At 46.1% G+C, this 27,082-nt stretch overlaps 1 protein-coding gene across 1 annotated transcript; it reads right to left on the bottom strand.

The window, feature by feature from the left end:
• Positions 1 to 801: 801 nt before the first annotated feature.
• LOC147663699 (uncharacterized) lies at positions 802 to 5,804 on the bottom strand. Its single transcript, XM_086950256.1, has 2 exons — positions 4,901 to 5,804; positions 802 to 1,403 (listed from the first exon to the last, which is right to left on the bottom strand). The coding sequence occupies exons 1-2, from the start codon at positions 5,802 to 5,804 to the stop codon at positions 802 to 804; spliced, it is 1,506 nt and encodes a 501-aa protein (XP_086806382.1).
• Positions 5,805 to 27,082: the final 21,278 nt, after the last annotated feature.

Genomic DNA, 27,082 nt, shown 5'->3' with positions numbered 1-27,082 from the left:
CACCAGGTCACCAAACCTAAAATGGTGGCTGGGAGGCAGTGATAGGGGAATATATAATTGGGCTATACTGGTCCTACTAGACCAGCCCAAATCTAGAAACTTCTGGCTACTTCCAATGTAAAACCCCTCGCAGCCCTCCCAAACCGCCCGGGGGAGGGGACCTCCCGGCGGTCGGCTCCCTCCCCCAAGCCCCCCTTGGGAGGGAGGGCGAGGGGTGGGAGAAAAGTAGACCAAAAGTTGTTTGTGTGTGTAAAAGGCCGCTTTATTAAGACACAGGTGCACATTACAAATACAAACCTTGGCAACGCCTTACAAAACTAAACCTCACTAAATAAATAAATAACTACAAACTTCAGCCCCCCGGACCCTCCCCCACCCCTAAAACATTTGAGCCCTCCCCCTCCCAACAATACATCAATAAGCAATATAACAGCATTATAACATTACGTCATAAATAAACATTACGTCATCAATAAAACATTTCGTCATTAATCAAACATACGTCAACGTTAAAACTTTATTCGTCAAACCACAATTGCAATAACAACGGTCAGGTCCTCCATAACCATAAACCCTGCCTGACCCTGCACTCCTGCAGCTACCCCCCTCACCAAACTGAACGGTCAAACCATGACCAACCTACCCCAGCACTTGTCAAATAAATACTTGAACTAATACTCAACCCGCAATCTGCCTAAAACCTTAACGATACACAAAAACACCGCCACCCAGAAAGGTAGGCGGGGAAGACACGCCTCACTTTCTGCCCCCCAACCGCGAAGCGAAAGAGAAACAAGAAAATCAACGCTGCAAAGCCAAAGCCCGGGATAAGACCTCACGGAGCTCCAACAAGTAAAGATCCATGCCCACCCGGGACAAATGAACTCCATCATCCCTAAAAAACTCAACAGACTCAAACTTAATATCCCTGTGTGAAATTCTGCTGAAACCAAGGCTCCTACAGCAACGAGACACCTCTGAATTAACCTTCTTCCTAGCCCGATCGACAGCCCTGGGGTTCACAGCACCTCTCCATATCCTACGGGGAATCAACTCTGTCCAAAAAACATGGCACCCAGCCCACATGTCCTTAATAAGGCCTAAATCACGTTTCATGGCTCGTAGCAAAACTACACCTTTTGTAGCACAAAGGTCATTTTCTCCCAAATGAATAACTAAAATATCTGGGCATAAACCGCCCACCATGTTGTTGTTCAAACAAGGGATTAACTCTCTCCAGAGCATCCCGCCTTTACCCTTCCAGAGTACGTTAAACATTCGGTCATTGAAACCAAGGAGATCTCCAAAATAACTCTTCGCTGCCTGGACTCTGGCCCACTTGACAAAGGAATGCCCCACTATCCAGACCGTTAACACCGAGGAGCGAGGCCCAGCAACGGATCCTGAAAAAGAAAAAAGAGTTAGAATCATGTGAAGGAGGACGACGCCTGCGCCTCTTCAGCAGAGCTCCTCACATAACGCTGGAAGCAGTTGGAAGACCAGCGCCCCAAACGCATAATATCCCTCTCGGACCAACCTCTATTAAAAGCCTCAGTGGCTGCACCTATTCGGAAAGAGTGAGTACCATAGAGATTGCCATCAAGACCTATGTGTTGTAAAGCTTTGCGCAAAACCATTCGCAATTGATAAGTTGTTACAGGGTTACCATTGATATGTCGGAAAACAAGGGCTTCATCCCCACCCCCACATAATGAACGCCAGCGCTGCGCCAGCATTAGAGGGCAAGTAAGCTTCGGAGCACGTGCCTGCAACCACACGCCTTTCCCCTTACCTGTCTGATCAGTTTTAGAACTGGCCAACCAGACGTGAACTCCCTCATCATAACAAAAAACGTCCTTCCAAAACAATCCACACTTATATTTCGACCCCAGCAACTCTGATACACTGAAGGCTCCAAAAAACATGAACACCATCAGCATAGAGAAAACACATGCCTCAAAATCATCCGAACAAACTAAAGGCAAAACTGTGATTAATCTGGCAAGAACTTGCCAAGATAAGGGGGCTCTGGACCTTCCAACGTGCCCTTGCTCCCTGGCCCAACCCTCCAGCATCCTCCTACCAAGTTCCCCCGCTGATGGAGGATAGCCCCACAACAACTTCCCCATGAAAGCAATCCCCGCCAGTTTCCCAGCAATGGTTACTTTGGTTAAACCCTTATCCATGAGGTCCAGTATGAAATTAACAACATCATCTGACCGACGCGACAGATCCTCCCTTCTGACAGCACCAGATTCCAAGAATTCCTTCCATGCCAGGGAATACGCAGAACGCGTAGACACAGACAAAGAACCTACCACCAGTTGTATGACCCGACCTCGCCGACGTGCCACAGATGACTCGGCATCGGAGTCGGGGATCTGTCTGCGCCCCTTGCCAGTCCACGGAATCTCCCCCACTGTGAACGAGACAGAGCATCCGCAATGTCATTGTCCACGCCAGGAATGTGTAAGGCACGAAAATGAATATCGTGTTTCAGACAACCCAGGACAAAAACTCTCATAAGTTTCAACACTTGCTCGTCCCTGGCCGATTGGCGATTCACTATCTCCACAACAGCCATGTTATCCACACGAAACAGCACTTTCTTGTGTGCCAATTCCTCCCCCCACAGAGTCAAGGCAACCAATAAAGGGAACATTTCCAGGAAAGTGATGCTACGACCACCATTCAACCATTCATCCGGCCAACGTTCTGCACACCATTTGCCATTCCAAAAGAGCCCAAAACCATCACTGCCAGCAGCATCCGAAAACATTTGTACATCCCACTGAAAGTCAACATCTCTGACCAAGGGAACACCGTTGAAAGAATTCAGGAAAAACTTCCACATTCTCAAGTCCTCCTTAACCCCAGCAGACAGACGAACACGATGGTGAGGCAATTGATGACCTGCCAAAGCCCTGCCCAGTCTTCTACAAAAAGTCCTGCCCGCTCTCACCACTCTGCAGGCAAAATTCAAATGGCCCAGAAGCACTTGAATCTCTTTCACCAACACTTTTCTCTTTGCCAACATCACATCCAGTAATTCAACCATGTTGACTCTTTTGTCCTCGGGCAGACGAGCTGACATAACCACCGAATCTATTTCAATACCCAAAAAGGAGAGGACAGTGGCAGGGCCCATTGTTTTCTCGGGAGCCAAAGGGACTCCCAGATCCTCCATGAGCCCTTGGAATGTGTCCAGAGCTTTCTGGCACTCCGCGGAGCCCGGGGATCCGACAAAGAAAAAATCATCGAGATAGTGTGTTACAAGTGAATGACCGGACTGATGGGAAAAATACCATTGCAGAAAAGTACTAAAACACTCAAACAAAGCACATGATATGGAGCAGCCCATTGGCAGAGCCTTGTCCACGTACCAGTTACCAGCAAATTGTATACCTAAAAGGCTCCAATCGTCCGGATGGACAGGCAACAGCCGGAAAGCAGACTTGATGTCACACTTAGCCATCTCAGCGGCTGCGCCCGCAGTCACAACCAGTGACATGGCCACGTCAACCGAAGAATAAGAGACAGACACTGCCTCTGGGTCAATAAAATCGTTAACAGACGACCCTTCAGGCCATGACAAGTGTTGAATCAATCTAAACTGTCCCGGCTCTTTCTTCGGGACAACTCCAATTGGTGAAACAATCAAGTTAAGGATCGGCCAATCGTGAAACGGGCCAGCCATCCTCCCTTCATGTACTTCCTTATTAAGTTTGTCTTGTACTACTGTGGCATGTTCAGAAGCTGATTTTAAATTGGCAGACCACCTACGTTCCCGAGAGCCCAGGTAACCTAGTCGGAAACCAAACTGAAAACCTTCCAATAGTGTAAGTTTCGCTGACTCTTCTTCGTAATCCTGCAAAGCAATGCGCAGCCTTTCTAATTTAACTGGTGTACGAGCCCTTGGACCCAGCACCCTTAGCACCTCTGTATCCCCTTCCCCCTGAAAACTGTGAGGTCGTACTTGAAGTTCCTGAACCTGTTTGCTTCCCTTTGGGGCTCTCAGAGGGTTGATTGTCCCAACATTTGGACAACGGATGTTTCCTACCACAACCTGAGCACTCATGTTTAAATTTACAATATTCTCTGATGCAGGAGCCCCTGTTAAATTCCCAACAGAAACCAGACCCCGATTGCATGGTTGCATTGACCCCCACCCCTCCCCGGGTGGGCTTCCCCTGAAAGGGGCGGTAAACTAATGGCAAACCACTGGCCGTGAAAATAGTCTTCCCCCCTGACGCTGACCCCATTGTATGTTGCCACAAGTCATTATCCAGCTCCCCCCACTTAGCCTCAGGATCCCAAGCCATCCTGGCCCTAAATTCCTCATCATACTGAGACCAAGCAAAACCACCCCCGGTGATCTGTGCCTTACGAATGACGTCCATGTATTTAAAAAGGGACACGCTGCGCTCAGGGAACTTTTCACAATATACACTGGCATAAATCAAGAATGCCGCTGTCCAGTTTTCAATATTCAAAGGCACTCTAGGCCGTTTAGCCAGTTCAAATTCCTCCTCTTTAGATCCCTCTTTAGACCGGACTTCCCGGTGCAGTAGCTTAAGGAGTTCCACATACTCACCATTCCAAATGCGTTCCTTGGTGCTTAACATTAAATGAGCCCCTAAAGGTTTCGTAACCCCCATATAAGGCAATTTTTTGATCTTTAACTCCTTACTGGCCACTGGCTCTTTAACTTTGCTGGAAGCACCAGCCATAACACCACTTTCAACTTTGTTTGTATCTTCTACTACATCATCAGTACCAACAGCAGTGTCTTGTACATAACGACCTTTGACCAAACGGCTAGCACCAACATCTATTTCTGTGTCACCACCAGTACCCACAGACACCATTATAGGTTTGGCCTGTGTGGCTGATTGCTCACCTGGCAACAGAGAGACCACTCTCGATGGCTCCGCCCGTGGCGCCGAAGTCAATGCATCCGGTCTGCGAGGCGCCCTACCCGATGGGCCGTGCTCTCTTCTCCCTTGCACTGTACTCTGGACCACTGGAGCCTGTAAAACACTATGAGAAGCATGAGAGGGCACCCCCCCCTCTGCATCCCGCAGTTCACCTTCTTCAGGACTCTCTTCATCGTAGTCCAACACCTCTGAATCCACACTGGTGTGAAACAACTCACCACGGGTCTTACCCAACCCGGTATCAACAACTTTACATTTCAAAGATTTTTGAACTCCATGAGGGGGAGCAGGCTGTACACGCCTGTACCTCCCTGCGTGTTGACTCTGCAGCTCCATAGCCGCCGGCAAGGCCTGCCACCTATACCTGCTACTCGTTGGGGCCAGCGGGGTCACGCCAGACCCTCGTGTGCTGGCCGCGGCGGGATCCCTCGGTGGAACAGAGAGGGCCGCGCTAGGCATTCTCGTCGCTTCCCCTTGGCGAAAGTGGACTGGACCGCGCCCTGCCAAGTCTGGATCGCCGCCCCTATTCCTATCCTGAAAAGAAAAAGTTTGGACTGGTGTGCTAGGGTCCCTAAAAGCCACACTCGAAACAGACCTTGACCTCCGTAAATTAGCATCAACAAACGACCCCTGACACCTCTCCAAAGAACGTCCCCTAATGCAACCCTTCAATGGCACTTCCCTAACCGGAGAGTCGCCTATCATCTCTTCCTCATCACTCTCATCCAAGTTAGCGCCCGCTGCCGCTGAAGAAGAGGCCTGCAAAGGGACCCCCACACCCCTCGTGAGGCCCTCAATATCCTTGTGAAAACCACGCTGCGCCAAACCTGCTGTACCAAAATGCTCCCATCCCGGAGAACCGAACATTATATAAGGACCTCTAGCATCTCCATGGACAGGCCCTCCACTCATCTGCCTGGAAAACCCCTCACGCTCCAACAACGTATTTGAGAAACCCACAGCCCCTGTAAACCTCACACCAGGGTGAATCAACCCCACAAAATCATCCCCCACCGCCCTACCCAATCCCCCCAAACCTGGGCCATGCGCAGGTGCAGACCCCCGACTCTCACCATGAAAAGCTCCATGACCCCCCTGTGACAATCTCCTGTCATCCCTCCGCAAAAGGACATTCCCCTCCTGAAAACCAGGAAACACAACAGCCCCTGACCTTACCGTGTCTTGGCCCAAAACCTCACCAGACATGGAACTACTTTCACCCATCTGGGCCCACTCACCCTCTCCTCTGGATCCCCCTCCAACAGACATAGCAGCACCCACATAAGAACCAGGGGTAGAGAATAATAACGGGCTGCCCACATTACTGTCCACATCCCCATGGTCCGTACCAACATCCTGTGCAAAAACAACCTGGCCAGCATGAGGCTCCATACCAACCTGTCTCCCCAATCCACCTGTAACAAGCTGGCAAGAAGCCCTACCATCAGTCACATCCATATCTGATACAGCAAGGTGTGAAGGGGTTAACAACATATCAGCGCGTGGATCAACAATCGTCTGTGTCTCTGCTACAAAATGCTGTACAATATCCAAATCCGGCATATTATGCTGCTGTACTGCCCCCTGCCAATCATTTAATTGAAACGAGCCCCTACGCGCACCTCGCGCAGCCCTGACAAGCGCAGGCTCCACACGGCGCTCCCCTATGGGGTCAGAAGCGGAGCGCTTCTTACTCCCTCTCCGCCCCCCCTCCCCCGCTTGGCCGGAACAACCGGAGCGGGAACGAGCGCTTCTGCCTCCAAACCTTTCCCCGCCCGCCCCGCCGAAGCAATCAATTGCGCTCCAGACGCCTGACCTGGCTGCATGCGAGCCGTCTGCCCTGCCGCCGGAGCGCCTCCCGCCCCACCCCGGGACTCCGTAACAGATAAAGGGGCCGGACCCGCGCCAGCACCCACGACTACGGGGGCGCCCAAAATTACCGGCGCTCCACCCTCCCCCGCCGCCACACGCGCCTGCAAGGAAGGGGCCGGTTTCCTCGAACGGGACCGGCCCCTTTCACTTACCTGAACCGAACGCCTCTTTTTAGGCGAAGAACAAGCCATAACTGCAGCGGACACGCCGGCGGAGGCCTGGCGCTGGGGGCGCGCCGGCCCCCCTCCCACCAACAAGTCCATGCGACCTGCTTCCGACAGCAGTCGCATGGCCTCCAAAACGCGGTAGTCTTCCATCTCGGAATTAAAGCGCCAAAGTAAACGATACAAGGATAGCTAAAATTACCGAAATACCTGACAATATGTTCTATAAAACGCTGACAGACAAAAAAGCTACAAGCCCTCCTAGCCACCAGGTCACCAAACCTAAAATGGTGGCTGGGAGGCAGTGATAGGGGAATATATAATTGGGCTATACTGGTCCTACTAGACCAGCCCAAATCTAGAAACTTCTGGCTACTTCCAATGTAAAACCCCTCGCAGCCCTCCCAAACCGCCCGGGGGAGGGGACCTCCCGGCGGTCGGCTCCCTCCCCCAAGCCCCCCTTTCCCGTGTATTGCCCAATCGGATATTCTTAATGCCTTGACTTGAATTTTTTTCTGCACCGGAGCCAATGCAGGGCTGCCAGATTGATGTTTTGGGAATTTTATAAAGAGTTTGTGCTGCAGCAACCTGAACGACTTGCAGTCTCTTTATGGCATACTTGGGGCTTCCCAGGAAGAGGGGATTGCAATAATTGAGTCTCGAGCTGATCAGTGCCTACACGGAAACTCTTCTTGAAGTTGGTGGAAGCCATTGTACAACTTTCCTTGATGTTTTTAATGCTCCGAAGTATGTTCCTGGTAGCTTGTTTCCATGTATTTCCATTGTCAACTTGTCATCTACCCAGAACCCTAAACTTCACTGCATAAGGGTGTGGGGAAGCTCTCCATGGTAGTCTGGCCAAGATAGTTCTTACCATCTTGCGGGGTTACAACCAACACCTCAGTTTTATCACCATTGAGGTGTAGGCTACTCTCTGGCATCCAGTCAGTGACCTGTTTTAGGCATGAGTGTGCGATGTACGTCATGAGGGCCTTTCAGTGAGTGCACACCCTTTCCAGTGCCTTTAGACTTTTTACAGTGGGGTTGGCTGGTCTTGGACCATTATGTATGACTGTCCAAGAGAGATGGCGTCTGTTGAACATGTCTTTTGCTTGCATGCACTGCTACCAAGTGCGTGGATAACAACACACAGTGTACCCCTTCTCCCACCACGTGCTTCCACAAGTCCACCTTGAGTACTTTGGCAAGATTGTTTCCTGAGCCAAATGAAAAGTTTCCTGGATTAGACCCCGTGGGTGCCTACCTTCATAATATCAATAGCAGTAACACCACACAAAGTTTCAAGGTCTTTTAACTCGCAAACGTGTTGCATTTTATAACCCTTGCCAGATTTAAAATGTACAAAGCTTGTAAAGACCTTTTTTAAAAAAAAAAAAGGTAGCTCCATCAGCCCTTTATATCTGGCTGGACTCATCCACATTTCCACACTGAGCCGTAAGGTGACCCAGTAGACCAGTGCTGCTTGACTGCCATCCCCTGTCATGTCCAGAAATGTAGCCACCAGCGTGTCAATGGGCTGAGTACAAAGTAGGAAATTGAGCCTCTGACTTCTGTTTGGGTTCTAAAATACAGCAATAGTTAGGGTTTATTGGACCCCTCAGACCTCTGGGCCCCAGTGCAACTTCACCTGCTGCACCAATAGAAAGTGCACCCCTGGTCCTGTCCAATGGCGGCCGGCACTGATCGGGAGTGGCGGGGCAGAGGCATGGGGCGATGTAAATAAATAATAACGTACCTTATTGCCGCCGTGGCTCACCTCCGCATCAGGGCTCCACCGGCACCGGATAGGACCCAGGAAGCACCCAGGCTCCCCTCACCAATCACAACACTGGAATGCAGAGTTGTGATTGGTCTGAGCGCTATGATTCAGCGGTCAGACGGGGACTGGAGGTCTGGGCATGTTCTCCATGCAGGCTGTTATGCAGCCTGTATGGAGAACGGGCAAAGTGTGCATGACTGTTTGGCCGGCCACAGAGGGCCGGCCAAACAGTCAATGTACACTTGGATTGTGCAAAGCACTCTTCTCCTGCCCTGCTCTGAGAGCAGAGCAGCCCTGCCCGCTCGCCAGCAAAGCAGCACAGAAACATAAAATGATAATAACTTTGTTATTATCATTTTGTGTTTCCTTTATTTACACTACTTAAAGCAGTGGGAAAACGCTCCTCCGTCTTAGTGGAGAAGCCGCCACAGGTCCGTCCCATGTCTCGCTCCCTTCTCACTGTCCCTGCTTAGGTAGCCTCCACCCGTCTTTCCTTCCCGGCGATGTCCGTTCTCACCTTCTCTAGCCCCTGTACCACCTTCATCGATTTTGTGCATGTGGTTTTCACTAGCAGGATGTTCCACTCTTCGTAGGCGGAACATTCTGTGAGAGGATGTATGACGTTACAACGCATACTTTTACATTGCATGACGTTACAACGCATACTTTTACATTGCATGCCATTACAACGAATTTTTAAAAACTACCTTTACAACTCATTCCATTACAACGCATACTACCTTTACAACGCATACCATTACAACGCATAACATTACATTGCATGTATGGTAAGTATTGGATAGTGTAGGGGTAAAAATTACTATTCTAACTCTAGGGGGGTGCAACAGTAGGGTAAGTGTTGAATAGTGTAGGGGTAAAAATTACTATTCTAACTCCAGGGGGTGCAACAGTAAGGTAAGCGTTGGATAGTGTAGGGGTAACACTTACTATTCTAACTCCAGGGGGTGCAACAGTAGGGTAAGTATTGGATAGTGTAAGGGTACTATGTGTTGTAATGGTATGCATTGTAATGGTATGCGTTGTAATGACTGCGTTGTGATGACATGCGTTGTAGTGGTATGCATTGTAGTGTCATGCGTTGTAATGGTTGCATTGTAATGGCATGCGATGTAATGGATGTTGAGTTGTAAAAGTTTCGTTGTAATGGAAGTGCGTTGTAAAAGTTGCGTTTTAAAGGTTGTTTCCCCTGTGAGAGCTCGGCTTCTGTTGTGTTGCCTGTTCTGAGTCAGGAGGAAGTCACTTTCATGGTACCTTTCAACTCCAAGGTGAAGCACATGCAGTGCTTAATTTGTGCTGGTGATTGCCAGTGGGCATCACCAAAACTTATTTTTCAGGACTGGAACTTACCTCACACCACCTTCATTTATTGCATCTAAACCCCGCAACTTTTTAGAATATGGGTCCTGCGGAATTATCTTCTACTAAAAAATGTGGGCACCTGCACATGTGTTTTACACACTCATCACTGGCACACTGCCCTGACATTGGATCTTTGCTGCTGCATTTGGTGAGATCTAGCCACCACATTTCTGGTGCTGAATTGTCGAACATTTGCATTATTTGCACAGGGTAACATTCAACCCCACTAAACTTTTATGGACTGTTTGGTGTCATATCTTTTGAAAGATTATTGCGATTTACAACCTATTGTCATTTTTAGGTCGAGCCTACCAGTCAGCCCAGTTGTCTGGTTGTGAAAGACATATTGTGTGTGGGCTTACCAAGAACATAAAGAGTCTTGAAGACCCCTATTGTTTACTACAGGTGCATTTACTGTCATTTGCCTGCTTCTTATTCGACAGCTTGCCTTGTCCATTTTGTGCCAGTTCCTTTCTTGGACCACAACCACTTTACCTGTGTCCTTCCACTACTCTCTTTTAGGGAACTACTTTTTTCATTTGTCTTAAGTACTCCACAAGAGTGCCTGTGTTTTCAATGCTCTTCCTAGTGTACTTTCATTTCACCCTCTGCACTCTGTGTTACTCTCTCTAGCCCGTGTGCTTCTCCCCACCCACCTCCGTGATGCACTCGGCCTTGTATGCTTCTCCTTTGGTGTGGCTTTCTCACCCGTGTGCTTCTCTCCCAGCTCCACATTACTCTCTATCTCAACTGTTTGCTTTTTGCCAACCCCACACATGCCCTCCATTTTGCTTTCCCGCCCACTCTCCTGTGTTGCTTCCCCCAACTGCACCCCCATGTTGTTTCTGCCTCCTTCGTCCCCTATGTTGCTTTCGCCTCTCCCTGCGCCATGTGTTACTTCCACCCCATGTGCACCCCTGTGTTGCTTTCCCCACCTACTTTTAAAAAAAATGCTTTCATGTGTTTTTTTTTATATAAACAATTGGCAAATCCAATAGGTTCGAAAGGCGAGACCTAGTGGCTTGGCCAGTGCGTGTTATGTATTTTCGCTTGAAGGCTTTTCAAGATAATTATAAAGCTATTTGTTTAATAATTAAATATTCTGCTTGGACAGCGAGTGGTTTAATATTGTTCTGCTCTGTAAAACCATATCTAAGACCACACCTGCCAGCGTCTGCAGAGCTGTGACCTTGTCGTTTGACCAGTGGCGGCTGGTGACATTTGAAAGTGGTAGGGCGTAAAACAATTCCCGTACTGCACTCGGGCCCTCAGTACACGTTGCCGAGTGAGGTCTCGCAAGAGACACCTTAAATACACCGCCTCCCCCGCCCCAGCACTATGGACACACAAAAAATGGCCCCAAACATACTTGCTCCTGCTCAAAGCAGGTAGCAAATGAGTGCGGATTTTGACCCGTTTCCCTCAGAAGAGGTAAATATGAGACGGAGGGTGTCTCCATGTTAATCCCCATTCAGATACATTAGCCACTGCTTTCTCTCGTGAATACCAAAGCTGGAGCTCCCAGCCCGCCCCTCCTCTCAGTCAGGAGGAAGAGGGCTCCACTGACTGCTGGTTCGAGGACCACGCCCACTTCTTTCCCACTTCGCTAGCAGATAGCATCGGCAAAACAAAATACACTAAACATCTCTTCATGCACGGAATATAAAGTACGAAGTGACACGGCGCGCAGGAGAAACAGGGTTATACGACATGAGAACACTGTCACCCCTACAAGCCTCATTTCACGCTCCATGCACGATCGCAACTAGCAACACAGATTGCCCTAACCATTAACCATATCGCTTTGTATAAGGTAAAAGATCGCTTCCAGCTTACTGTCATTAAGGTTACATTTAAAATTAATTTAAATATAACAAACTTACCTTGGCTTCCCGACTCGAGTCCCGAGACTGCTCCCGCCGTCCTGCATTTGAATACCGCCGCTCTCCTCACGGAAGCCTGCAGGCAGCCTCCCTCCCCTCCATGGCAGCCAGCGCTGATTGGTTCGGCTGGCTGCCCTAAATACGTCATTTCTCCGAGTCTGCATCCTGCAGAACGGAGAATGGGAGGAGGCTTGGGGGAGTGGCTTGCCCACTGTTGCTAATACTGTCTGTTTGGACTGCCTCTCAGGCTGTCCAAACAGTCCGTATTCACAACATTGGGCAAGCCACTCCCCCAAGCCACTCCCCCCTGCCCTGAGGCTCGAGTTAGTAACCAGGAAGTTCGCTGATTTCTCGCCGTGCAAGAAGGGCAGGCAGAAACAAATGGTAGTTATAAATAAATAACTACCATTTGTTTCTGCCTTCTTCTCGCACGGCGAGAAATCAGGGGGGGCGGCGCCCAAACGCCCCAATGTAGAAACCGCCTGGCATGTGTGAGTGTAAAAAGACAGGTTTCCCGATTTCCCTCAGAAGACTTGATAGCTGGACGCCAGATTTTCCAGCAAGCTAGGGAAGTGCCCCATCTGGGGATAGATAGATGTTCCCTCCTGCTAATGACAGCCCTAAATTCACGCACTTTCCCATGTTAGCGAAGAAATGTTTTAGGCAGAACAGGTCTGCTGCAAAGTTCTTCTATGTATTCAATACTCTTTTTGAACTAAAGTCTTCTTTCTAACATTAAGAATCGCTCCATGTGGTCACTAACATTCAGTTAAAAGATTACTCTTTCACCTACTAAACATGCAGAACGGTCAACTGTTCAGGCTGCATGACTGAAAAGATTTATCTTTGATATATGGATATTAACTACAGCTTGATAAACCTGTAAAAACATGACTATACAGCAGACCTGCACCAATTTGTTATCCTTGTGAAGTGGGCGCATGGCCACAGGTGCAGAGTGACAAAGGGGTGACTGTGGTTGAAAGGATTTCTAGGGTTCAATTTAGTGCCTGATGGGGCACATTCTTCAGGCCATTGCCACATGGGAGTCTGCTGCTCAAATGTGAAGTCGAGATTATGTAAAGAAAGATAACAATATTGTAGTGGTAAAGAGACCGTACAGGGCCCACTATCAGATCTAAGAAAAATGTGCACATAGATTTTAGGATTACTAAACTAGATGGCTTTAGGATGCCCACCGGCCTGAGTGGGACTGGTAACTTTGGCTCCAGTGTGCATAGAACAGGTGGCTGATGAATCCCAAACTCTTGATTTTCAGTCTGTCTTCGTTCTAACTGGAAAGTCCATGTTTGGGACTATAGAAATATTTGTATGACTCTTGAATTAAATAGAATAATAATCACTTGATTGTTTGGGGTTGTAGTAGGTAGTAGGAGAGAAGTGAATGGAGCACTTATATTTTTAGTACGAAAGGTTGGCTGAATACCATTAGCAGGGGTACTATACCAATGAATTTAAATCTGTCACTTCAATATTGGAACCTTTAATTTAATGGAGGTTGAATTATAAGTATCATGAATATATGACTGAATTATGAATCTAATAACCTACAGTAACATCTGGAGCTTATAGTCACTTATTAAACTAATTATGTCTTAAACTATTCACTGCTTAATTGCTCCCAGTACAAGGCTTGAACACCTATGTAAATTGTATATAGGAGAATACAGGGTACTAAACCCACGATGTCGCCCATAGGAGGTTAGAAATTATGCTGTGAACCGATTAATGTTTTTCCGCATTAAACAGCGTTTTCATGTCACCTTACACAACTTATGACCAAGCAGGGTAAAACATTATTGTTCATTTTAAATTGTGTTGTAAACAAGGAATATATTTATAATTTCATTTGTGACAGGGGCTCTGTGTGATGTTGTAAACACAGAGTCTGTTTTTCATTTTCATCAAACAAACAGTACTTGTACGAGATTTGGAACCATGGTCATGTGACCAAGAGCCTGTGTGCTCGTAACGGGTCTTTTTGCCCAAAAATAAAAAAAACTCTTAATGGTATAATGATACCTGGTCGGAGTGGCTCGAGATATATATATATATATATATATATATATATATATATATATATATATATATATATATATATATATATATATATATATATATATATATATATATATATATATATATATATATATATATATATATATATATATATATATATATATATATATATATATATATATATATATATATATATATATATATATATATACACAGAGAAAAACCCGTTCCTGACCAAATTTACTGGTCTCTGAAATCTAATTATTGTAAAAAAAGTGCATGCACGAGGAGCTATAAATTAAAAGTCGTGATGTTATATATATTCTAGAAGTACTGTACTTCGAAAGAAAGGGAATCGACTTTTATTGCAATAGGTGAAGATGCTGTAGAGAGGTGCACCGCTTTCCTACCTATAGGATGAGGTAATGATCATACTGGGACACACCCAAACCCGAAAACTCACCAATTTAGCACTAAATTTACAAGAAATGAAAAAAAAGCTCTAATGTCATCTCTTTATTTATAGGTCAAATATTGATTATTTGATTTAACAGAGATCGGTACAAGTGTCATGACATGATCAGAACAGTGATTTGTTGACAAATGGTTGAGGAAGCATTGCTACCAAAACTGAAACAGTGGACAACAAACATTTGCAGCTTTTCAGAAGGCTGCATCGGAAAGATTGACTATAGGTTATCTAGGCAATGATGTCTGCTGAAATTGAATGATAAAGGTGACATGTGAGAGGGTGATGAGAACTAGAGAACTCTAAAAATTGATTATAATTCGGGCTCCCTGTTTTCCGTTTTTACTGATTTTTAGAGATAAATACAGACAGAAAACCATTTATTTTTCTGTCTGTATTTATTTTTAGATGTGGATAAAAAAGGAAATTGGATACTTCTTTGAGTGTTTCTAACTACTGTCAGCCATGACTGCCAGGTGGTCATTAGCTGTGCATATTAACAGGTAAGGGGTTAAAACAAGAAAGGAATTTTAGTAAAGGAGTAGACTATGCACAACCTTAACACCTTAGCTGCGGCGCAAATATCCCTCCCCAATGCTGCGCTGTCCATTGGAACTAGTGCTGAATGGACGTCCAATGGTCGTGCGCAGCACTGGGGTGGTAGCGCTCTTGACGACCGTTGGCCGTCGGCAGCGCTTAAGAGGTTAATAAAAAATGTTTTCATATTAGTGCATTGATTTATCATCTGTGGGTGTTCATATCATAGAAACATATTAGCCATTCAAGCATGCATGCACATATATTGGTTACATAAATGTAGTACTATCCTAGTTTCAACTTCATTTTTCACGAAACCCAAAATAAATGGAAAAATACAGATGATATTAGCAAAAAAAGAAATATGGATAAATACAGACGGAAATGTCCAAAAAATAAATACCATAAGATTGGGAGTCCTAATTATAATTGGGCAGGTTACAGTATATTCAGATACAGAATATGGGCTATTACTCTTTCGCGTAGGTAGAAGAGCGGCCCGTATATGATGGCACTTGAGATCAGAGTAATAAAAGCACTTTAATCAAGGTTTATGGGCCTGACACTCCTATCAATGAGGAAGGACTTCTTCTACAGTGCAACCAAAGTGATAATTATGGTCTTAATGAACTGAGTTTAGAACATGGGAATTAGTAATGCACTCCAAGGCCTAAGTCTGTCAGACTGGTATAACCTGAGAAATAGTCTTGCTGCCTATGTACAGAGACTACATGATCTCTGTAATCTGCGGGGTAGCGTAGGTGTCAATGTACTGCTGTAGAATATGCATGCTTGTAAATTTATATACACATTCCTATTTAGCTTTTGACAAGAGATTTTTGTACAAAGAGTTATGCAGTAAATATTAACATCAACCAGGTTCTTGGATGGGAACGGGGAAGTGAATAAAGGTCACAAGCTAGCTTGTAAGGGAACAGGCAGCCTGTCGTCCTGTAGACTCGCTGTGTAATGGAGGCAGGAGATGTGGTTACCAGTCAGTGTTGGCAATGTGGGATGCCCACAAGTGGCTTGAGGCTTTTAATTTTACTGACTTGAGGTAGGTTGCTCATACATTGAGGGTATACATTTCAGTGAAGGGGTTAAAGAGGGATACCTACATTAGCTGTGTGATGGTGCAGGAGCCTTGAGGTTGGCGAGGAGGTTCCATGCATGTGATGGATTTCAAAGGCTCTGTTAGATTCCATTTCAAGACTGAAATATGTATAATGGGGAAGATGTCATGGGCATTAGTAAGTTTTATGGGATGTAGAAGGCGAAGTTCAGACTTTTGCATAAGACTACAGCACTAGTTTGTCAGTAAAGAGGCAATAGGGGAGGTTGAATAAGAAGAGTAGTTATGCTGCCAAGAGAAGTAGTAAAAGATGGAAGAATAGAGATCTTTTGAGGTACCCTGGGGAGAACCTACTAGTAGTATGATGGGCATAAATGCAGACTCCCTCCAGGGCCCTGGCAACGAATGGTCCTCAAATTGTGGGGAAACCAGAAGAGGCAAATACACAAGATTCGCATGTTTGCATAGCTCGTAGATACACAGCGCAGAGATCAAGAAGGAAACATGTAGCAGGTAGAAGTTATGAAGTTATAGACACAAAGGTTTTGATTTGATTTTTGCGTTTATAAAGCGCTACAGTTACCCGCAGGCGTGAAGGCGCTGTAGATTCCCATCCAAGAAGATAGTCCATTAGTATAGTTGATGCAGGACATAGCTACCCTCAGAATAACCAAGTTTTAAGAGCCTTTCTAAAGGGCACGAGCTGGGAGATGGCCTTCATGTTTTTTGGAAGAGTATTCCAGAGTCTTACTGATGGCAGTCGAGAATGCTCTGTCGCCCATCTCTTTCTTGTGGTTACGGGTACGTGAAGCAGTAGATTAGAAGCTGAGCAAAGGGATCTGCCCGGGTAGTACCAGCTAAACATGGATTTTAATCTCGCTGGATAGGGGAGATAGATTTTGGACCATACAGAGAAATTTGAAGCTGATGTGCTTGTTAATTGTAAGCCAGTGAAGGGGATTCAGACCCTTGGCCTCCGAATATCTTCTAGGAATGTCCAGAACCAGTTTCGCATGGGTATTCTGCACCACCTGGAGTACTGCATACTCTTGAAGAGAGCTATCTGAGTAAAATGCATTCTGCGTGAGATATTTACAGATGTTTGTAGAAGCTGGTGTGATAAGACTGTGTAGAACTTTGCTGAAGAGAATCTTTAAAAAAGGTTTATGAAAAAGACAGTCTTGAACACAGCAAAGTAATTTGACTGGGTAGAGGAATTTGAAAGAAGACTTCTGTAAGAGAGATATGACATTACCTGCCAATCAGGAAGCAGTGACGTAACACAAAATGACGGTTCCCCCCTGCAAAAAGTGATATGGGGCCCCTGATTCTCCTGTATGTTAGAGAAAGTCATTGGTCTTTGGCTGAATGGGGGCCCTCTCGAAAGAATGGGGCACCTGGAGAGTTGATGAATTTGAGGCAAATAAGGACGAGGGTAGATTTTCTGTGGTGCACGACATTAGTCTGAAGAGCTACATGAGTTATCTTGATAGTTCGTTGAGAAGTTATTGGGTAATGACGCACAGTTGCCGTGGGTGGGGTGGTGGACACACAGAAGTGCTTGCGTTGTGTGGTGGACACGCGGATGGGCTTTTGGGATTTTGGGACCCTGGATAGCTGGCAGGGGTGTGTGAATAAGCAGAATGTGGGTATCTGAAGGTACGTACACTATGAAAGGTTGATGGTTGATGTGATAGGAGAAAAAAAGAGTTTGCAGTTGCAGGTCCGTTGGAACAGTTGGTTTTATACCACTGATTAAGGGACATCTTTACACGGGCCCTCAGATCACAAATGGCAGAGTCAGTTGGAGGTTGGGTGTAGGAAGAATGTAGGCTACTTTCAATGTTGTGCTTAGAGTACTGTTAAACAAATTGAAATAGTAATCTAGGAAGCGGTATTGGTGTTTTATTAAAGCGGAAACATATCAGATGCCTAATCCTGCGATGCGAGTCAGCTGCGCTTGAGAGGCCTGCATCCGTCAGATCTGAGCATACGGGGGCATCTCTACTGTTGGAACTCTGAGTTTGTAAGAGATGTGCCACTCCAAGGATAGCCCTGCTGCTCGAGTATCTATAATCTGTCTTCCAAGTGACAGACGAGGCACTATGGAGTATGGGCCAACATGGCCAGCGTTGGTAGACGACAATTAAGCCCATAAGTTCTACCCAACCCGCATTGTAGCCCTGCTTGGAAGACTCAAATCTGAAAGATTGCAATAAACTGAGTCTGATTTGCACTCTCCGGCCTGAGTTAAAGTGGCACAATGTGGGCATCCGCTGTCAGTGTAGTGCTGGGGGTCCCACCATTCAGAGTGGCCCAGCTCCCTTGTATGCTTGTGACAAGACCTTACTGTGTGCTCAGCGTTTTCAGTCAGGCAGTTACACCACAGGTAGAGACTATACTCCAGGGGCCCTTTACCAACCACATTACGCCAGTGGGGCCCATAATGTAGAGTTGTGGCACTGCTGAGTCTTCATGAACTGTGTGGTGTATGGCATAGCTGTTTCCTCTCAGCCCTGACACTGAAAGGTCTCAGCAACTCCAGGGATAGCAGTTCTGACTAAGGCCTGCCTGTCAGATTTATGTAAAATGGGGGGCTCTCTTGAGTAATGGCAGCTCCTGTACTATTTCGATAATCTGATACATTTCTTGTACAAAACATGTGCCTGCCAAACGAATGTGTGTTTGTATATCTGTGAGTGGCGTCAAACTGGAGTAGTCTCCAAGGGGCAGATTTATGAAGGGCTTGCGCCACGTTTACGCCGCCGTTGCGTGACGCAACGGCGCGGAAACGTGGCGGATCCCTGCGCCCTATTTTCAAACGTGACGCATCTAGGAGATGCGTCACGTTGTACAGCACTGCGCCATGAGGAGGCGTTCCTGCGCAGGGGGGGGCGTTCCTGCGCAGGAACGCCTATTGAAAGTGGCTGAGTGAAATCTATGAGATTTCACTCAGTCACTTTCAGGGCAATGCTGCGTCAAAACCCTGCGCCTGCTTGAAGCAGGCGTAAGGCTTGAGGCAGCATTGAAAGAATAGGCCCCCCCAGAGCATTGCTGGAGCTGCGTCGCGCTTGCGACGCAACTCCAGCAATGTGCCACATTTCCGGCACAGATGCGTCACGCATCTGTGCTGTTTTTGCCCCATGGTGCGCCGCATCATAAATGCGGCGCACCATGGGTGGCGTAGCTGTGGCGCACTGTGGCGCACGTTAACTGGCGCATCCCTCGGGATGCGCCAGTTAACATAAATCTGCCCCCAAGTCCCTTCAAAATTCACGTAATTTGAATTTGGGGGAAATTACACACAATTACACAAATTGCAAATATGGTATTTTGTGCAATACTTTAGCATGAAATGTATCTTCGCTTCAATATTTGGCGCAAAAACCATTTAAAGAAAGCACGGGGAACAACTGCTGTTTATTGGCGTAATGACCAAAGTAAAATAATGGCCTAATTTCAGACATTTCACACAACTGGGGTATCATGAAATTGCCTAAATGACACAAATTACTCCAGCGTAATTTAAATTTCGCCCTGTTTTAAGAATATGAGGTATGGATTTTGGCAACTATGAAATTTCAAATCAGATTGGTCTCATGTGTGCACATTTCTGTATTTGGTGATCTAGTTGATATGCCCGAAGGGGTGAATTGGAGTGGCATATATTTTTTTGTAGCCCTTCCAGCCCACCTCCCTCATCTCTGGGCATGACTAGAGTCAAAACTCACCTACGTGAGTACCTCCTACGGATGTTTTGCATTCAAAGTGCCCTCCCTAGTGACGCACCATAGTGTTAGTACCAGCACATCCAGTGCTTTAAATGGTCCAGTACTGTCCAGTACGGAGTACCAGCACTTTTTTCAATCAATCAATCAATCAAAGCATTTATATAGCGCACTACTCACCCTGAGGGTCTCAAGGCGCTAGGGGAGGGAGGTCCGCTACTGCTCGAACAGCCAGGTCTTGAGTTGCTTCCTGAAGGCGAGATGGTCCTGGGTCAGGCGGAGGTGGGTCGGGAGGGAGTTCCAAGTCTTTATTTTGTCCAAGTTTTTATTTTGAGAGGGAGAGTATTAGCACTTCTCAAGAGTGACATAATACTTTTAATTGGAGAGTACCGGCACTTCTCAGAAACAAGTACTCTGGTAAAGAGTACCTGCACTTCTATTTTTCAATTTTAAGCGCTGAGCACGTCTGGTCTACATTGTGGCTTAACAGAATTTTTTTGCTGCGCCAGCTTTCCATTTTAGTCAGGTTTTTTTGTGGTATAATATGTTTAAATATTAAATTGTTTAATGCAAGTATAGGAAAGGATAATTACTTTCGACAACCTGTATATATTATCCCATTAATAGCCCGGCGGTTTCACTCTGCAGCACTGCGCCTCGGCAGGATGCCAGCGACCGTCCATCAGAGTGCGCTGATTATAAGGGATGGATTGGCTCAGACAGGGGGACTGTGGCGTTTCCATTTCTATTTTGCTACCATTAGCCCTCGCCCTGTACACTCTGCCCTGGTCCTCTCAACCCTACCCTAGCCCTTAACACTGCCCTCAACGCCTAGCCCTGACCTGTCAGACGACGACCAGGCCCTTTACACCCAGAGTTCACCCTCAGCACTCAGTCCTGGCCTTGCACTCTCAGGCATGGTCCTCCAGTCCCATGGATGGCCCTTCATATGCAACTCTCAGCCCCAACCCTCCGCGCTCAGCTCTGACTCTCTGGAGTTAGCGTTAGCCCTCACCCTCCACTCTCAGCCCTGGCCTTTCACTCTCATTCTTGGCCCCTGACCCTAAGTTACAACCTTCAATACTCAGCAATGACATTTTCCACTTACCCCTTGCCCTGCGCTCTCAGCACTGAGAGTCGCTGAGCTCTGGTGCTTACATTAGGCCCTGACTCCTGACTCCTGGCACTCATCCATAACTCAGAACACTCAGCCTGGTCACATGGCGCTCAACCATTAACCTCCCATCTCTGTCCTAGTCCCTTGACCCTCAGTATCCAACCCCGGAACACCCTCTTCATCCACGCTGAGCTCTGGCCACCCACACCGCACAGGCCGGTCATCTTGAATTCTGTCCCTGAACACCCAGGTCTACCTCTCTAAACAAGGTTGGTTGCTATTCCTAGCTTGCCACACCAAGCCATGGCACTCGCACTGGTGGAAATGCCCATCCTTGGTTCTCTGTTCTAAGTTTTGGCCCTAACTCTCCACACTCAATGGCGGCCGCTGTCCACGTCCAGTCTTGAGACTTCACACTGACCCCTGAATTTCAACTCTCTACCTGGACTCTTCACAGTATCCATTGACCAGTTGTCATGGTAAATACATCATCACCCAAAGTCCAAGAACTTTAAAAGGGCAAGAAGAACTCAAGTGCGTATGTGACTTCAAATCCCAAGTAATTGACTTTCTTCTCATCTCCACCTTCAAAGCAACCCTACACAACTACCTGTTCCAAACAGATGTAGTCCCAGTCACAACCCACCAACCAGAAAGATATCAGTACACCAGGTGTCATGAACGGACTCGGTACCGTTAAGGACAAGACGCGCTTGGGGAGCTAGATTACAGAAGTACCTGCATCCCTGTGAGAGGAGTCACTTTCACCACCCACATCTCTAGACTGAGGAAACCTCATCTCAAGGGAGAGGAGATGGAATCCTGATCCCTGAGGGGCGGCGGGCAGAAGAGGAGCGGGCCATGTTGTGATTTGTGGGCTGCCAGGAGAAACAGTTGAAGGATCGCATGTCTCTTGAAAATTATTTTAATTTAAAAGGGTTTAATGACCATTTACAAAAGATAATAACATCTGACAAGCTGTATAAATCAACCGCCTATTAGCATAAATCATCTGCTGTGCTGCTTTGCTGACTGGGACTCGTGCCAATTAAGTCATATCTGTTGCACGTGAGTAAAAGCAGCCAGGCAGTGCCGGACTGATATCATCAAAGCAAGTCTATTCCGCATGACCACGACTGACCATGTACCCTCGGGCCCCAGATGGCCGGGACTCTTGGAATGGACAAGAATATCTCAAATCTGAAAGGCAAACCAGTGAGCTATATGAAATCCTAGGGGTCGGTGGCCTGAGGGTGTCTCTTGGGCTAGTGAGAGAGAGTTACAGACAGTGTCATGAGTTTAGGCGGAAGAAAGAATACTCTTGTAGCAAGGCAAGAAAAATTATTGAGGACTAGAGTAGGCTAAGGCAGTGGTTCACAAACCGCCGTGGCTCCTTGGGGAGCTAAGCTTAGCCAAGGGAGCCGGGCACCCTGCACTTTAATGCATTTAATGCTGAAGAGTCTGTTTGCTTCAGTTAAACTAATTAGACGTAAACTCAGGATGACCATGATTTGTACGTGACATGCCTAGAGCTGTAAATGTATAGTTTAGTTGATGGTACGTCGAGGGAGATGACATCCATATTTCACAGAATCCCCATGTTCCATCACTCCCAAAGTAAGCAGAAGATGCCTGATTTATTTTGTTAGACTCGTTAATAGTTTAGTTTTTTTCCAAATGCATTTTACACCAATGCAAGTTATCAGAAAAGTACAGTTGTCCTGTTTATTAAACACACTCAGTATTATTAAGTATTGACATTTGTACTTTAATCATAGGTACTTCCAGTACACATTTCTTTCAGTACACACCGATTTCCAGACAGGCCTGTCTCTCCTTGAGCACAGGGAAGTAAAACACCATATACAGCATAATGCCAACATTTGGAAGCTAGGAAGAGGGATGTTTAAAAAAAAAATCTGAGAAATGTATTTTACTTGCATTGATTTGGAGGTAATTTTAGGGAGGAGACAGCAAAAATAAAGCTGGATGTGGTTTCTAAAGTATTGAGTCACCCTCTTGAGACAGGTGTGTTGTCACGTATGACACTGGTAGAAATGGAGGTGCATGCAAATATTCTTCAAGCGCTGAAACACTTTGGCAATGGGAAGCCACAGGCAATGGGTCAAGGGAGCTGTGGGTCAAAAAAAGTTTGGGAACCACTGGACTAAGGGCATAAAAAATGTTGTCACGTTTTCACAAAATGGTTGAATTTCATGAAAAATGAAAGAAATTATTGGAAATGACTTTGTCATAAAAAATGTTGTGCGACGAATCTTGTGCAACCTTTTTACATGTGCACGCTCAGCATATAAAAATATGTCATGAGATACTGGCAGGATACTGGTTAGAGAATACAATATCTCTGTGAGACATTTTTTTGTGTGAATCTTCTGGTCAAAATTTGCATGAAGTCTGGGCCAAAATTACATGAAAGTGCTCTTGGCAAATTTCAGGAACTACGCCAATTTCACCAGTGTAAATTAAATTTGACCCAGGCCTTGATGACACATGTTGAAGGAAAGTGTATTTCTGATTAGTTTTAAATGGGAAGCAGGCTGATCCTTTGGAAAAGGAAAGTGACATTTAGCAACAAGAAGATTGTAGGGAGGAGGTGCAAGCGAAGGGAGTTCAAAGTCTAGAGGAAGTTGAATACAAAACCAATCACGTGGTGAAAATGAGAGAAATTACAGGCAGATGAGATGGAGAATAGATTAAGCAAAATCTCAAGCTGAAGAGGACCCTGATAGAACTGAGGCGCAGAAACATTTATGGAGAGTTGGTGTTAAGACGGCGAAAGTAGACAGAGCAGAAACCTATTGAGCCATGAAATTGTGCTTGCTGGAGAAAATGAACCCCTTGTATTTCTTGTCTCTCCTGAATGAAGATGGCTTGAGAGCCCTTGTAAACCAATGTCCCGCAACTTCTCAAAATCACAGTTATGATGATGACAAAGGTGGTGGAATAGGCGTTGCCCCCATTTGAATGTTTTAAAAGTTTACCTACTAAATTATAATATTCCAGAAGTTACTTTATTATCCGTTTAGTCGAAAACTCAGTCTCAGTGTAATATTTAGTATGATTGGTAACATGTGAAGAACTAGAAGGGGCGGGCTGTGAAAGTCTAGAATGAGTTTCCGGCAGATTTAATGAAGTCCTCTGTAGTGTCTTAATTGATGTAATTGAAAATGATGTTGCCCTTTAACTATGTATGGAATTCAGAATACTGGACCTTGTGCTGGGTAGAGCTGTGACTCAGATGACAGTTTCCAGTCCTGGGCTTTGGATGAGGTCTCTGTTACTTGGATCCTAATTAAGTGATCTTTATATCTACACCTGAGTCCTACTTAATGATTGAAGTGGATCTTTCATCCTCCATTAAATAAAACTTTACAGAGGGTCTGAAATTCTTCTTTTTTCGGTAGAGACTGGCTTACTGCTGTTCATTTCTGGCAACACCAGGGCGCTTCTTTTGAAGCAGATGTGTGCCTTACAAATAGCGTTCATTCATTCATGTGACGTCTGTATGTGTGTGTTTGCATACATTAAATTCAGATGATTCATATATATTTGAACATTTTCAGATACTGTAACATTAAGATTAGAATCGTCCACGGTCGGCACAGCATAATATTATCAGAGCTATTGATATTTGGCATAAAAAAGCTTCAGCTGAAGTATTGCTGAGGTTGCAATATTAATTGTGCCTGCTGCAAAGAATGTGTACCATGCAAATCACAGAACTGAATGAACTATGAGTAGCGCTATGAAAAAATGAAATGTATGTCAGAGAGAGGCTATGGAGAGATGAGGTGGACTTTTAGAGATTGGAAGTGAGGTAATTCATAGAGAAGGAGGTCATTGAGTGGTAGCACTGGGCTCCACCAGCGCTAGAGCTGTCTCTGCTGATCACACATCGGTCTGTCTATCCTTTCACTCCTCCAGCCATTCGTCCTTTCACTCATCTATCCATCCTTTAATTTACCTATTCATTCTTCTATCACTTATTTTCTCTTCCTTAAATCCTTTCACCCACTGATCATTTGACATGTCCATCTAGCCTTTCATCCTTTCAACCATCCGTCCTTGCACTCATCTGTTCTTTTTTTTTTTTACACTGCTGCTTCCTTCATTTAATTTTCCTTTAATCTTTCCTCTCTCCCTGTCATGTTTTATTTCTTCCTTTCACCTTTTCTTATTTCTCTCATCCCTTCTATCCAGTTTCTAACTATCACAATAGTTTCTTTTATCACACTTTTTATACCTTGCTTTTCTCTGATGCCCACTATTTGCTGCTTTCTGTGCCCTTTTTAGGTCTCGCTGAGCCAGCGTATGCACTGCTCTGCGTGAAATTTAGTAAATGGGCGTTTAAAAGTGCTACCAGAGGCTTTTCCTGGCCTCAAGCTTGCGTGCACGTGCAAGCTGCCATGTGGGTTTCTGTCAAGGCTCATTAAGCCTTGCGTGCCTCTCTCCGTGCTCCAATTCCCTCCCCCTGCCCCACCCCCACCACAGCTCGCATCACTCTGCTGGCCTCCACTTCCCCCACCTCTCCCCACCTCTCTATACTGAGCACGAGGCACGCGTGCGGCCAATGCTGGTTAGACTGTGCTCTGAGCAGGCGAAAGAAACCTGCATGTTGGTGTTATTCCTTCTTTTTAGCTGTTTTGGGAGATCAAAATCGGGAGTCCGCCCGGCTTCATCGTCACTTCTCCACCATGGCAACTACTTTCCTTCTTCCTAGAAGTTGTTGCTCAAGCGACGAATTGCAAGGTTTTCTCCACAAACACTTTCAAAGGCGCGGTAAAGCCCACATTTTTAGGCTGTCACTTGATCGGCTCCGCTGTCTTGCCTCCAGTGGAAAAGCAAAAAATCATCGGCTCCCCGCAGCTAGGTAACTTGCTCACAAAAATGCTTGTAAAGGATAAACAGCAGCTAACAGAGCTCTGTGATTTCCTAGAGTACATTGCACATGTTTTTCCATTCTTTTGATCCCATAGATCTATTCTTGGGGGGTCGGAGGATCCCCTTTATGCTGTTGATCCTTGTATTCACCATGAGGCTGCGTCCACCTGCCACGTCTGAGGCACCGTAGCAATATGTGTAGAGTTCAAGTAGCTCAGTCTGCAGCATTCCCCCGGGTGCCAGTTCCTCCAAATATCATCTAAAGGTGCCTTGGGACCGGTTTAATCACATCAATTGTCACATTCGGTCAGGCGTTACAATTGTCAACACGGACGTCCAAATCACGGCACGTTTAAGAAGCCTGACAAATCAAATCAGGAGGATCAGCGGATATCACACGATGTTTAAAACCTGTACTAGGTCAGTTTGGAACTTTCCCATTTTCCCCTCCAAGGCTGCATGCAGAGCGTAGATTCTCCACGCGCCAGTGCACAAGCTGCTCTTTCTCCAGGCAGACCAAACAGGAGGGAATCTCTCAAGTTGCGAGCACAATACACCTCCACGTAAACCACGAGGCATGCCCGAGTCAATTAGGTGACCAGTCAGCTGTACGGCGGGCGAGCAGTCAACAATCCATTATTTACCAAGCGCGCAGGCACGTATGCGGCTCTGGCCGAGGATTACAGCACAGGCAGGTATTGCTCTTGGTGTATTTTTTCAATCAGATGTAGTGACCAGCGGCTGGCACGAGAAAAGACCTGTAGTGTTTGTTACTAGAAGGAGATGCATATTATTAATTTGACGTGACAGAAAGTACAGGGGCATTGCTAAAGGGGAGGGGCAGTTACAATGATTAAAATTGAAGCAGTACAATGTATGTTTTTATAGATGGTTGTTCTCTCAGGATGAATATACAAGGTGCACGGAGCATGCATCTTTAGGGTCCTCTCTGGTGCTCAGGTAGGGAGCACATACAGTGTTTGCAGAGATTAGCACTGGTGCAAAACAACAACATACAAGCATTGGCATAGCCAATAGCTCTCGCCTTTGGGACCTTATAAGTGTTTAGCCACGCAACAGATAATGTTGTTGCAGTAAGGATATTGTGCTGCATAACTAAATACTTATAAGGCCCCAAAGGCGAGACTTATTGGCTATGCCAATGCTTGTTCTTGTGTGTATCTTGTATTTCTCTCTCCTT

Source organism: Lissotriton vulgaris, unplaced genomic scaffold (genome assembly GCF_964263255.1).
Source record: "Lissotriton vulgaris unplaced genomic scaffold, aLisVul1.2 SCAFFOLD_1304, whole genome shotgun sequence".
Taxonomy (NCBI): Eukaryota; Metazoa; Chordata; class Amphibia; order Caudata; family Salamandridae; genus Lissotriton; species Lissotriton vulgaris.
The sequence above is the reverse complement of the archived record's forward strand: the minus strand, read 5'-3'. Positions and strand labels throughout refer to the sequence as shown.